Consider the following 14,464-nt stretch of genomic DNA (forward strand, 5'->3'; position numbering starts at 1 on the left):
AAGACCAAGAAAAATACAACTTTCACCCACCCCTTTGGAACATTCGCATACTGATTCGTACCATTCGGATTTTGCAACGTACTAACCACCTAAAGGTGGATGGTAAATATTTTTTAAATATGTTGAAAATGTCGTACATATTTTTTATGGACGATTTTTACCATCCATGAGGACTCCATATTTGTCTGAAAACCGTATAAATTTCTTCAAAGATGCATTGAAACTGATTTGGTCTTAAACTTCAAAAATGTGATTTTATGGTTGACTAATGATTAACTTTCGGTCACGTTGATTCAAAAAGAGGTTTAAAAGACATTACAAAACTCGATATTATAAAAAGCTTACCATACCTGGACAAGTGTCGGGGAAATGCTTTATTTTATTGGCCATATAGGTTTATATATGAGATTCATAAAAGATTTTTCGAAGATTAATGTACCTATACGTAATTGTTGCAGAAAGATGCATAACTCGACTTTAATGAAAACTATAAAAAAGCTTCCAACAAGTTGAAAATTCAGCTCACTTCAGCTCCGATTATTCATCCACCGAATTGGGATCTGCTTTTCAAGATTATATATGATGCAAACAACACTGCCGTCGGGATTGTTTTGGGACAAAAAAGACCGAGTACTTGAGATGGTGTCCATACTAAAATATTTAAATTGTAAAAAAAACATAATAAAAAGAAAAAGAAAAAATAGGTGTATTATGATCATTTAGAAACATTTAACAAAAGAGAGTAAATTATAACTATAAGAGCCAAAGGAACACATGTACAACTTTTTAAAACCAAATAGCCAAGCTATGTCAAAAATTGAAAATTAGATCAAAAATATAGATGGGTATAAACAACAGGGACCAAAAAAGTAACTTACACTAAATAAAAGCTTTGAGTTTAAACTGAATATAATATTAATAAAAGACAGATAAAAAGGTTTCAAAAATTAAAAAGAAAAACACAAAAAGAGGTAGAATCAAGGCCGCATGCAAAATTATCATCATGATGTCTTCTTTGTCCCACGGAACCTCTGCCCTCCCTCTCTTTCTCCCGTTTTCATGAACCTATTTCTGATCTTCATCTTTTCGCCCTTCTTTCTTCCTACATTTACATCATCTGCCATCCACCTTAATTGCTTTTTCACTACCCAAATGGCAAGTTTGTAATTAATGGATAATTCTTGGGCTATCTACAATAGGGATGGAGGGAAGCATGGGAGGTGGGGTGGGTGGTATGGCAAAAGACGCAAAGAGATTCAAAAAATATATTCTTGAAATCAAGATTGATACAGTAGATGGACAACAGCTAAAGCAGCCAGACAGCAAATGAGGTAACAACAAATCCAAACAGTCTATCTTTTTAGTTTACCCCACTTCACTTTCCTCTTTTCAGACTAGGGTTTCTTAAAAACTCCTGAAAATTCCCTTTCAAAGAATCTCTTTCCCCAAAGATCTTCCATTTACTCCCATACCCTCATCATTTTTGCCGTAGAAAATGAAATCTTCACGTGTTCATATGCTTAGCAAGTAAAATATTCAAGAAATCAACATGTTTCAGAGGTTAGGGACGATTAGAGCTAGCTAGAGAGCGATGCAGATCGTTGTGTGTTTAGTCTGTTCTTTCGGGTTTGAAAGCATCAGAATCAAAAGCTCAGAAAAGGGTGTGATTGCGAAGAAAAAGAAGAAGGGTTAAGCGAAGTACTTTTTATTGATCCTGTGAACGTAGTCCATAACAACGAAAGGGTTTTAAGTTATTATTTTGACTTGTTCTAAGTGAAAAAAACTTGCGATTTTTGTTTAGTTGAAATTATCAAGTGCGAGTGATGATGTCGATGTCCTGCAAGGATGGTAATGGAGCGATGATGGATAACGGAAAATATGTTCGCTACACACCGGAGCAGGTTGAAGCACTTGAACGACTCTACCATGAATGTCCAAAACCGAGTTCACTTCGTCGTCAGCAACTCATTCGTGAATGCCCGATTCTCTCTAACATCGAACCCAAACAAATCAAAGTTTGGTTCCAGAATCGAAGGTAAACGCTACACATTCACAATCTAGAAAATTGCACCACTTTCGTTTCTTGGTGCCTTTTTGCTGTAATGATTTGTGGGTTTTCGTGTTTTAGATGTAGGGAAAAACAGAGGAAAGAAGCTTCACGCCTTCAAACTGTGAATCGAAAGCTGTCTGCCATGAACAAGCTTTTAATGGAAGAGAATGATAGATTGCAGAAACAAGTGTCACACCTTGTGTATGAGAATGGCTGCTTCCGTCAGCACACTCAAAATGTTAGAACTTTATATTTTACTTTTTGTTCCTTGTTTTTGTTGTTATTGTGAATAATTTATAATGCGTTGAATTTTGATATTTGCAGACTACACTTGCTACTAAAGACACTAGTTGTGAATCGGTCGTGACTAATGGTCAACACCGATTGACCCCCAAGCACCCACCACGGGATGCTAGTCCTGCAGGGTGAGTTTTGATAAATTTCATGGTTTATATATATATATATATATATATATATATATATATATATATATATATATATATATATATATATATATTATTTAATGAATCATTAATTTGAAATGTTTTTGATGTTAATTTGTTTATGTTATGCAGACTTTTGTCTATTGCAGAAGAAACTTTAACAGAGTTTCTTTCGAAGGCAACTGGAACCGCAATTGAGTGGGTCCAGATGCCCGGAATGAAGGTACCCATAGTTACAAACATTAAAATGTCAATAAGCCTCTGTTTATATATATATATATATATATTATTGATTTATAATCAATTTATGTTAGTGATTTTTCTGTTACTATTGATATAGCCTGGTCCGGATTCCATTGGAATCGTTGCTATTTCTCATGGTTGCACTGGCGTGGCAGCACGAGCGTGTGGCTTGGTTGCTCTCGAGCCATCAAGGGTTAGTTAAGTCATTTTGTAATTTTGTAATTTGTTTTCATTGACCAAAAATGTGACAATTTTGACTTTTGTAATTGTGTGTTAAGGTTGTGGAAATCCTCAAGGATCGCCCCTCTTGGTATCGTGATTGCCGAGCTGTTGATACTCTCAATGTGCTACCAACTGCTAATGGTGGAACCATCGAGCTTTTGTACATGCAGGTAACACTTTTTTTTACTGGTCATTTTGTTTAATTATCCCAAAAAATCATGTTTTTTTTATACAATTTAGTGTCAATTTTATAATTATCCTAATTGATGTTTGTTTCTAGCTTTATGCTCCTACAACTTTGGCTACGGCTCTTGACTTCTTGTTGTTGCGCTATACTTCTGTTACAGAAGATGGCAGTTTAGTGGTGCGTAATCAATTTTAATTTATTGTTTGTTTAATTTCGTGTTATTTTTTTATACTCATATTGTGAGGATTTATTTGGTATATATATATGTGTGTGTGTTTAGATTTGTGAAAGATCGCTAAATAACACGCAAAATGGTCCGAGCATACCGTCAGTCCCAAATTTTGTGCGAGCCGAAATGCTGGCTAGCGGGTACCTCATTAGACCATGTGAAGGTGGTGGTTCCATCATTCACATCGTTGATCATATGAATTTAGAGGTAAATATAATTGCAAAAATATAGCAATGTATTTTCTATATTTTTTAATTATAGCATTGCACCATGAAAAATCTACACAATAATGGCAATGGGTTACCCAATGCTAGAATGGGTATACTTTTTAAAGTACAACACCCTTGTTAAAGCTAATTTAATGTTGTAAAAAATTAGATAAAAATATAATACTGTAATAAAAAGTAAGTACATTACCTTTTCCTACATTTAGTTCATGTTATTTTGAATATACAATTGTTATTTTAACTAAATGTATTTATAATCATTGTGCATTACAATTGTGAGTGTGTGTGTTTTTTTTTTTGGTTTACTATCAATCGATGTTGACAATACTTCACTTTTGTTTTAAAATCTCTTTTTCCTATGTGTTTTTTTTTTCTTTAATTAAAGTATTTAATCCACACAACATGTAATTTAAAAAGTAAAAGAAATCATTCAACAAAAAATATTAAATGATAATTGTAATGTTAAATTATGTAACTAATTAGTTAATTTATTTGTAATATCACGTTTAAAATGGTTAGTTATAGCATGGGCTAACTGCATGAAAATAAAAATAATGAAAATATTTGGTTAACAATTACATTTTTAAAATACATGAGCTAAATGCAATAAATAGTAATGTGTGTGTGTGTGTTTTTTTTTTTTTTTTTTTTGTATTATAGCATTGTGCTTCTATTTTTTCTTAATCCTGTCATTTTATTTTTTAGTTACTTTCTATTTGAGTATTGTACTTTGAAAAACCTACCTATTATAGCTAATCGGGCGAACAGTTTAGAAGGTATTGATTTACTTATTTCCATATAAGTTGGTAGATTTTTCAAAGTACAATGCTCTAATAAAAAACAAATTTAACGCACAATGCTTTAATATATTTTTTCCTCCGAAAGTACAATGCTATTCTTGCATTTAACCAAAACTTGTATCATTGTTTTTGCTATGTAGGCATGGAGTGTGCCCGAAGTCTTGCGTCCATTATACGAATCTTCAACCGTGCTTGCTCAAAAAACAACAATGATGGTAAACAACACCAAACACATTAAATTTTTTAATAATATAATTTCAAGAAATTAAAATTTAGTGCTTGAATAGGCATTACGCCAGCTAAGGCAAATATCTCTTGAAGTTTCACAATCGGGTGCCTCTAACTGGGGCAGGCGACCCGCAGCATTAAGGGCACTTAGCCAGAGGTTAAGCAGAGGTTTCAATGAAGCTCTAAACGGGTTTACAGATGAAGGCTGGTCATTAATTGCTAATGATGGGGTCGATGATGTCACCATTCAAGTCAATTCTTCACCTGAAAAACTTATGGGATTAAATCTACCTTTTGCAAACAGATACCCACCCGTTACAAATTCCGTCTTGTGCGCAAAAGCATCAATGCTTTTACAGGTTAGATACCAACAAATTTGGAGTGGTTGTGGTGTGGTTTGACCGTTTTTTGTTTTATTGATGATAATATTTTTTTTATATGTTTCTAGAATGTTCCACCAGCTCTTCTACTTAGGTTTTTGAGGGAGCACAGATCTGAATGGGCAGATAACAATTTTGATGCTTACTCAGCTGCATCAGTTAAACTCGGTCCGTGTAGCTTTGCTGGGTCCCGGATTGGTAATTTTGGAGGTCAGGTGATTCTTCCACTCGCTCACACGATTGAGCATGAAGAGGTGAGTTGAATTTTGGTTTTATAATTATTAGTTTATGTTTGGTAAATTTTATAATTTTATAATGTTCTGTTGTAGTGTACTGGTGTTTGTTTGATTATTATTTATTAGTCTTTCTTTGTGTTTTGTAGGTGTTGGAGGTTATTAAGATGGAGGGAATTGGGCATTGTCCTGAAGATGCTTTAATGCCTAGAGACATGTTTCTTCTACAAGTAAGTTTTCTATTTTTCTATTTTTTTTCGTTGGGCAAATACAGAAAAACACAACGCATTATCTCACAGTTTTATTGATTTTAGTTACTTGACTATTTTCTGTAGTGATTAAACATTTATACTTTTTTGACCGTTTGAATTTTAAAAGGTCTTTTTTTTATTTTTTTTTTATTTTGCCTAGAAAAAGGCTGAAATACAAAAAAGCATCTGACATATTTTTAAAATCATTTTTATAATAATACTTCAGTGACTAAATTGATAAAAGGGAAAAAATAGCAATGTGCATTGTTTATTATAGCATTCTACTTTCATATCTTATTATTACAACATCGTAGTAACATCCAAAAATTTACTCAATTTTAGCCATGGTCATTCAAATACAAAGCAATTTGCAATGCTGTAATTTGGTTGAGTCTTTAAAATATAATGTCCTAATATGATTCTTTTTAACAAAAAGTATAATGCCTTAACAATGCGATCTTGTTGTAATTACTTACTATCTATTATAGCTATGCAATGGAATGGATGAGAATGCAGTTGGCATGAGTGCGGAACTCATATTTGCTCCAATAGACGCTTCTTTTGCTGACGATGCGCCTCTTTTACCCTCTGGTTTTCGTATCATTCCTCTCGATCCAATCAAGGTTAGAAGAGTCGATATCGATATCACTTTTTGGTGTTATTTCCATTATTTCTTAAAATAAATTCCAGCTTCAAACTACACAGGACACTTCCACCCCTAATCGTACCCTTGATCTTGCTTCTGCTCTCGAAATCAGAGGATCCGGGTCTAAAATTTCAAATGATCGTAACATTGCTAGTGGCAATTCAAGATCCCTGATGACAATGGCGTTTGAATTCGCATTCGAAAGCCACATGCAAGAAAACGTGGCGGCAATTGCGCGCCAATATGTTCGCGGCATTATATCATCGGTTCAAAGGGTCGCGTCAGCCCTATCTCCTAACACGGGCCCCAATGTTGGGCTTCAGTTTGGCGCCCCTGAAGCACATGTTTTAGCTCGATGGATTTGCCGTAGCTACAGGTGTGTTGTGTGAAAAGTCGATTTTACCCCTTTTTTTTTTTTTTTTTTTTACTTGCGGTTGTTTTGGGATTTTATTGTTTTTGAATTTTGTTTGTAGTTGCTATTTGGGTGTGGAGCTGCTTAAATGTGGAGGTGAAGGAAGCGAATACATCCTGAAATCACTCTGGAACCACCCGGATGCCATCATGTGCTGCTCTCTTAAGGTCTGTTTTGTATGGTAGTTGAACAAGAAAATACAAATTATAGCATTTGCTTTTAAATGGCAAAAAAAAAAAAAAAATAATGGTTTAATCGTTAAGAAAATTAATATCGTATCATTAAACCTCATTACTTATAAGAATTCTTGTCCAGGCAATGCCCGTATTCACATTTGCAAACCAAGCGGGACTCGATATGCTCGAGACAACACTAGTTGCACTTCAAGACATCAGTTTGGAAAAAGTTCTTGATGAGCATGGGCGAAAAGGTCTTTTTGCGGAGTTTGCACAGATAATGCAACAGGTTTATACTTTTTTAGGTGACTAGTGAAAGTACAATGCTAGAGTTGGATATATGTGAGTAAGTTTTTTTGTGTTTGGTGGCAGGGGTTTGCGTGTCTTCAAGGGGGCGTGTGTTCATCAAGCATGGGGAGACCGGTTTCTTATGAGAGAGCGGTGGCATGGAAAGTGTTGAATGAAGAAGAAAATGCTCACTGCATTTGCTTTAGGTTCATTAATTGGTCGTTTATTTAATGTCGTAGGTGTTTTGGTTAAAAACTCTTGACAGTTTGTCAGACTGATGGATTATTGTCTTTTGAAATGTTTTGAAGGTAACTAGTGCTTATGTATCACATTGTACGGATTTTGTGTTTTTATTTGTAGCTATGCTATTTATTTGGGTTTACAAAACTCCTCTTGTTTTGTTCTTGCTTTTTTTTGAAAACTTTGTTTATATAGATATACATGGTTTTTTAAAAGGATGTTGCAAAGCCAACACCTTTCGATAACTGCATTAGTGGCACATGAAGGCGGGTAGTGAAGCTCTCAAAGGACGTTGCAAAGCCAAAACCTTTCGATAAATGCAGTAGCAACTTAGTGTAAATTTGTTGGTAGAAACATTAGTGACGGATAGTACTACCTTACAAAATGAGTTTTATATATATATATATATATATATATATATATATATATATATATATATATATATATATATATATATATATATATATATATATATATATATATATATATATATATATATTTTCTAGTAATGCAAATCCTAAATTTATGGAAACTTTGATTATTCTTTCTGGGTCTGCTACTAGTGGCACATGAAGGCGGGTAGTGAAGCTCTCAAAGGAGGTTGCAAAGCCAACACGTTTCGACAACTCCAGTAGCGCCACTTAGCTTCGACAATGGAATGGAATCGCCACTTAGCTTCGACAATGGAATGGAATCGACAAAATATAATACCTTGCTGTTTTGAAGAGCAAAACATTATCTTTTAGATGAAAAAACACAATAACCACAAGTTGATCGGTCGGACAAATGCCTTACTCAACATTAAAGTAAGCAATCAACCTACAAGGAGATACATAAATGTGAATGTTACGACCAATGGTGACACATACGTATCAGTGAATACACTCGAACGTCGTAAAATAGAGCTCTTATGGGTCATACATGTAAATACAAATCTACTAGATATCATAGGATAGGCCTGGCCGAGTGAATGTAAGGTACTGAATCACTCGACTATATTAAGTTTACAATTAGGATACATGAATCGTTGATCTTAGCAAGTGCGTTGGCCAGGGTGCGAGCTGACTCGTAGTTGGGCATATTGGCCCACACAAGAGTCTTGATAGCTTATATACACTAACTTTAGAACATGGAAGGTCAATCAAGAGTGACACTGATACCAACAAAATTACTAAGAATTTCAAGGTATGTCCTGAGAATAGTAATAATAACCATGAGGAAGGTTGTGGATGAAGTCGTAAGGAGAATGCCATGATAATATAGGACCAAATGTGCATTGTATGGTCTGTAGCGAAATATGAATAATGATGAGTCGAATCTATTCAATGTAAGTCCAAGGTTGTAGAACATGCTACTCGGTACTTGTTTGGTCGACTGCCGAGTAGCGAGAACTCAGGAATACCCGGGAAGTACTCTTTAATGTAGAAATATTTCTAGGGAAATTATATATGTCAAAATCATAAGTTAATTGAAATATATAACCAAATTAGATACATGTGAGTACACAAAAACTGAAAAACACACAATGGTCTCACTTCGTGAATAATTATTGAAAATTTAAGATATGTGTAATAATAATCCCATGTGTGTGTGTGTTAAATAATAAATCATTAAGTATATTATACATATTAATCGCCAAGTTGACCGATTTTACAACACTGCTCGCTCCAGTAAGGAACCAGTCGAAGAGTACTCAGATTCTGTAACTCGTCTAGGTAAGGGTCCGAGCAGGGAGTACTCGGCTGAGTAATTGGCAAACCCAGCGAGTTTTACAACACCGAGTAAATTGTTCAATAGATGCATAATTTCACACTGTAATCAATGATTAACCATTCAGTGTTATCAAATTTAACGTTGGATTTTTTATTTGATTCTTCAAGATGATTGGCAACTCCAAAACTGATACAATAAGACATGATGAGTCCACAACATACATCGTAATTCAGGTGATCAATAATGATTGGAATATGTGACTTGATGTTGGTGATGCCATATGTTTTTTCAAGATTAGGAGGAGACCGTGGTGAAGTCGAGGATGAGAAGGTTTCGAGGTATATGGAGGCCTGCGAAGAAGGCCGATAGCGGTTAGGGTTTAGGATAGAGGGTCGAGAACTCGAGATTGTTATTTTCACATTATTGATGTTTTTCCATTAATCACATTAAAATTAAAAATATTAGGCGTGAAAGAACTATGCATAAATGGGCTAATAGCCTAATATATATACAATGAATAATACATATACATTAAGGGCATCCATAATGCATTGAACTTCATTGAGTTCAATAGATTTTTATATATATCATTTTTTTTACAATACATACAACTTTATCATTTTTTTCTACAATGCATTGAACTCTACGAAGTTCAATAAAAAATTACAAAAGATAATTTAGAGCGTATATTTAAGAATTAAAATCTTTCATTTTTTCCATTGAAGAGTTCATTAGTAATTGAACTTCAAATCCATTGAATGCTACTGTGACATCTCATAGGTAATTTATAGTGTATATTTAAGAATTAAAATATTTTATTTTTCCCATTGAAGAGTTCATTATAATTGAACTTCAAATCCATTGAATCCTAATGTGACATCTCATTATGATGAAGTTTAATCCATTAAATAACAAATAGACTTGTCATCTTATTCAACTCTCCCATTAAACATTATGGATGTTCTAATGTGGAATTAAAGTGATTAGTGTAGATGATGTTTCATGAAGTCATGATCCCATCAAGCAAAACGAGTTCCAATAATTTTGCACGTAAGTAATTACTATATATAGTTATATACCCATACGTGAAATTTTCTACCTACAAAATCATGCATGCATGGTGGCAAACCTCCTTTGCTAAGTAAGAAACAATATATTAATATGCTGGCATTCCATGTTTTTATTAACCAATAATTTCGTCTGATTTTTATAGTTCAATATAGTTTAGAAAAGATGGCAAACTGTATTTTTTTTTACGAAACATGAAGAACGTTTACCTCCATGATCGTGTATTGTGTTTGTTCGAACTAACAAAACCGAACGACAAACTCGAGTTATATTGACCTTTTAGGTTTAAATTCTTTTAAAATGCATCCGCAGTTAACTATTGTGACGATATGAAATTAGAAACCTAGTGTAGGTTAAATTCTTGTCCATCCAATGTCATTATTTTATTTATCGTCCCAGCTGAATAGCATATTTGCTTAATCTTGATATTGTTGTTTTTTTGAACAATATTTTTTCGAACACGATAAACAATTCGACAATATCTTTATACTTGGCGTTTTTATTATTATTATTATTATTATTTGCATTTCACGAAACTTGGCGTATTTCGCATATCTCTGGGATTGGAATTCGAATGTCTGAAATCTATTAGACTTTTAAAAGCATTTCATCTTATTTCAATGAGGATTACATACAAAAATATTTTTCAATAACTTTGTCAACAATCAAGTTGTGTCAGAGTTACTTTGTATTATATATAATAATTACAACAGTGGAATCAATAATTTTTTTTTTACCAATTATAATTTCTAAAGAGAACAATAAAGAACATAAAAAGGCAATAAATGTCTTATTGTACAAAATCATAAAATGATGGTTTTATTGGACGAAATCAAATAATAACATATGATTTTTCCGCCCATTGTAGAATAATAGGTTGAGTTATTTATTTATTTATAAAGCCACAAACGGTAGCTAACCTATTGCCAAAGGTTTATTAGTTATAAAACATTATTTTAGGCATAATCAGAAAATAAAATTGTTTTATTCTATAAAATAATAACATAATATTTTTTATATATTAAAAGATAATATGTTCGAGTTTTTATAAGGTTTTCTCTAAATTAATATATTTTTATCTAAAAATATTAAAATGTAGTGATAAACCGACAACAAAGATCTCAATTACAATTTGTTGAAACCATTCCCTTGTTATAGGTAATAATAATGTTTTACTCATTCTCAATTCTAGATCTTTTATGAGGGCGTGTGAGATTTTATTTTGATCATCAAAAGGAATTTTAAACAAAATGAGTTATTAACTTGTGATAGTCGTAAAAGAAGTTTAAAAAAATGTATTTGGATTAGTTTTTGTGATGAAAAAAAGTTAATAAATTGTTTTTTAAAAAAATGTTTGTCTTAGCTTAAAATTATTTTAAAATAATATTGAGAACTCAACAAGTCATAAGAAGTTTAGAAAAGTTAGACATTCTAACTTCTTAAATTTTTTTTGAAGGATTAAAAAAAAGTTGTTTTAAATGTCATTTTTTTTGCCAAACATTTTTTTTGAGTTATTGATTTTTCAAAAATCCAACAAAATCAAAAAGTAGTTTTAAAATGAAATCACAACAACCTCTAAGCACGATATTCTTGATTAAAGGCTTTTCTTTTAGTTGATTTTTTTGTCGGTTTTTTCCAACTTCAAAGATCCATTTTACTCCTTGATTCTAACTTGTGTCTTTTAACTGTCAATCAATTATGTACAAGTCATTTTCATAGATGACGTTTTTGCAACTTTGCAACTTTTTAATTTTCAACTCCGATCTAAACCATAGATTTGCATTTACTATGTGCCACATAAATAATGAGAAAACCACCCAACAATTTTATGCCTTTAGTTTAAATACCCCTCCTCCCTTCCTTTTCCTTTAACCCACAATCATTATTCATTACAAACCGGACACTTCTTTCCTTCTCCCTCTAAAAATATTTTAATCAACAAAACCCTAGAGAGAGAATGGAGCAGAAGTTACCGGTAATGGCCAAGAAAGTATGGAGCTTGATTCGTGTCATGTTCTCCATGTTGAAGAAGGGCATTTCCAACACTAAATTCTTCGCTTATTTTAACTTGGTGATCAAGCGTGGCAAGATCGCCGGAAAAGCCTTACACAACCTTCTGTTCCACCGCCACCACAACTGGGCTTCCGCCACCTCCCACAACCACCTACACCACCTCCCCTCTGGAGAACACGAATTCATGAGCTGCAACAACACCCCTCCGAACCCAGTCTCCCTCTTTTCCACCCTCAAGAACCAAAACAAATACCTTTCGGTTCCCAGTACTCACGTGTCGCCTTGTGTAGACGACATTGATAACATTTGCGTTGATTCTGAACTTCTGAAAGCACTTGATATGCTGACAACCACGGCGTCGCCGGCAATGCTGGGAACCAGGAAGAGTCATATGGTCAAGCAGCTGAGGATAACAGACTCGCCGTTTCCGGTGAGTAACGATGACGAAGATGCTGAAGTGGACGAGGCTGCTGAGAAGTTCATAATGAGGTTTTATAACGGTTTGAGACGGCAAAACTAACCGAGGGTGTAAAGTGTCATTAGTTATTAGTTCTTCTCTGCCACTTTTATTCTTTCACTATTAAGAATTATTATAATAAATTTCAACAATTCAACGATTTAGAAGTTGTCGAATATATGATAATGTGTCTGCAACATTCCAAATTAATATATTCAAAAGAAAATATATTATTATTTTAATAATAGTTATCGTAATTAACTAATTATATTTAATGTATTAGTTATTCATACAGATTGTAAAATTAGACAAAAACACAAGGAAAATGAATTATAAGCCAATGAAGTTTTCAAGCCGTTCAAAAAATCACAATTATATTTTGTCTGCTCAAAAAAACCTAACGAATTTAACATTTTATCTAAAAAAGCCCAACTAACTTACACTTCTCATTTAGGGTCAACCGGCTAAAGAAAGTCAACGGATGACATGACTTATGACGTATAATTAAATATCGGAAAATGACTTGTAAGACCAATGAAATTTCAAAACCGTTCCAAAAAACCCAATCATGTTTTGTTTGTTGAAAAAAACCCAACGAACTTATGCTTTTGTTCAATTCTTATTAGAGACAATCAGATTCTTTAGGTATACAACTAGTTGGAAAATGACATGACATTATATTTAATGACATGAAATAAACAGATTAGAATTACCCTTTATATATCGATTTAGGGCTTGGAGAAGAGAAAAACGAACGACATTTGTGTTCGATCTCTTGTAATAACTACTTATTCTTCTTTTTTTCAATCGTTGATGTCTAACTCAAGATCTACAAAGAAGATATTTGATGATGCAAACTCTTGTGGACATAGATGCCCTTCTCGGATTTGGACATCTAGAATTGAGGATCATCTAAAGATAATGTTTAAGCTTGTTCGAACAGATGGGTAAGTGTAATTGAAAGCTTTATCATGTCCATTTTAATAAGGTTTTGTTTTTGAAAGAAACCAAACAAATAGACATAATATGGACATGATAAAGCTTTCAATTACACTTACCCATCTGTTCGAACAAGTCCTGAACTTTTTCTCTGGATGATCCTACATTCTAGATGTCCACAACCACAAGGGTTTTCATCATCAGATATCTTCTTTGTAGCTTGAGTTGGACATCAATGATTGAGAGGAAGAATAAGAAGTAGCTATTACAAGAGACTGAACACATACACCGTTCATTTTTCTCTTCTCCAAGCCCTAAATCGATATATAAAGGGCAATTCTAACATGTTTATTCCATGTCATTAAATATAATGTCACGTCATTTGCCAACTAGTTGTATACCTAATGAATCTGGTTGCCTCTAATGAGAATTGAACAAAAGTGTAAGTTTGCTGGGTTTTTTTAACAAACAAAACATGCTTGGGGTTTTTTGAACGTTTTGAAACTTCGTTGGTCTTACAAGTCATTTTCCGATATTTAATTACATGTCATAAGCCATGTCACTCGTTAACTTTCATTAGCCGGTTGACCCTAAATGAGAAGTGAACGAAAATGTAAGTTAGATTGGCTTTTTTAGACAAAAGGTTGAGTTCGTTGGGTTTTCTTAAATAAACAAAACATAATTGGGTTTTTGAACGGTTTGAAAACTTTGTTAGGCTTATAAGTCATTTTCCCCAAAAACATATTGTCAAACCAATCCAGCTTGAGCGTATCCTCTTTAATGCATGTTCAAATTTTATCTTATATGACCCGAATTAAACGCATTTTGATTAGTTGCCTAACATGTCGAATTGCCACATATACAAACAAGTCATGAAACGATGCTTCATGATAGTTATAGTAATATATTGGCATGCCAAATGGAATTCAACATCTCAAGGTTACTCATAGATCGAGAATGTAAGGGCTTGAATTCATGAGGCTTGTTAACAAATAACTCAATCTGGAGATGGTAATTAA

At 33.2% G+C, this 14,464-nt stretch overlaps 2 protein-coding genes across 3 annotated transcripts; both read left to right on the forward strand.

Moving 5' to 3' along the window:
• Positions 1-1,046: 1,046 nt before the first annotated feature.
• LOC111900087 (homeobox-leucine zipper protein ATHB-15) lies at positions 1,047-7,402 on the forward strand. 2 transcript variants are annotated; one of them, XM_052769981.1, is made up of 17 exons: positions 1,047-2,035; positions 2,129-2,288; positions 2,375-2,475; positions 2,626-2,716; positions 2,834-2,929; positions 3,015-3,128; positions 3,239-3,322; positions 3,426-3,581; positions 4,542-4,616; positions 4,689-4,988; positions 5,078-5,263; positions 5,392-5,472; positions 5,982-6,116; positions 6,184-6,515; positions 6,613-6,718; positions 6,867-7,016; positions 7,100-7,402. In XM_052769981.1, the coding sequence occupies exons 1-17, from the start codon at positions 1,824-1,826 to the stop codon at positions 7,244-7,246; spliced, it is 2,526 nt and encodes an 841-aa protein (XP_052625941.1). In that variant the 5' UTR covers positions 1,047-1,823; the 3' UTR covers positions 7,247-7,402. The 2 variants fall into 2 exon arrangements, with proteins under 2 accessions (XP_052625941.1, XP_023751740.1); XM_023895972.3 differs by having other exon boundaries at positions 1,050-2,035; positions 6,199-6,515.
• Positions 7,403-12,014: 4,612 nt separating this feature from the next.
• LOC111900101 (uncharacterized) lies at positions 12,015-12,569 on the forward strand. Its single transcript, XM_023895985.1, has one exon. It carries the CDS (start codon positions 12,015-12,017, stop codon positions 12,567-12,569), a length of 555 nt encoding a protein of 184 aa, XP_023751753.1.
• The last annotated feature ends 1,895 nt before the right edge of the window (positions 12,570-14,464 follow it).

This window comes from Lactuca sativa, chromosome 1 (genome assembly GCF_002870075.4).
Source record: "Lactuca sativa cultivar Salinas chromosome 1, Lsat_Salinas_v11, whole genome shotgun sequence".
Lineage (NCBI taxonomy): Eukaryota > Viridiplantae > Streptophyta > Magnoliopsida > Asterales > Asteraceae > Lactuca > Lactuca sativa.

Excerpts from the sequence above, each read along its gene's own strand:
- LOC111900101 (XM_023895985.1), top strand. The coding sequence starts at position 12,015 with ATGGCCAAGAAAGTATGGAGCTTGATTCGTGTCATGTTCTCCATGTTG.
- LOC111900087 (XM_052769981.1), top strand. The coding sequence starts at position 1,824 with ATGATGTCGATGTCCTGCAAGGATGGTAATGGAGCGATGATGGATAAC. Across the intron at positions 3,129-3,238 it reads TCGAGCTTTTGTACATGCAG|CTTTATGCTCCTACAACTTT; the intron begins GTAACACTTTTT and ends GTTTGTTTCTAG. Across the intron at positions 4,617-4,688 it reads CTCAAAAAACAACAATGATG|GCATTACGCCAGCTAAGGCA; the intron begins GTAAACAACACC and ends GTGCTTGAATAG.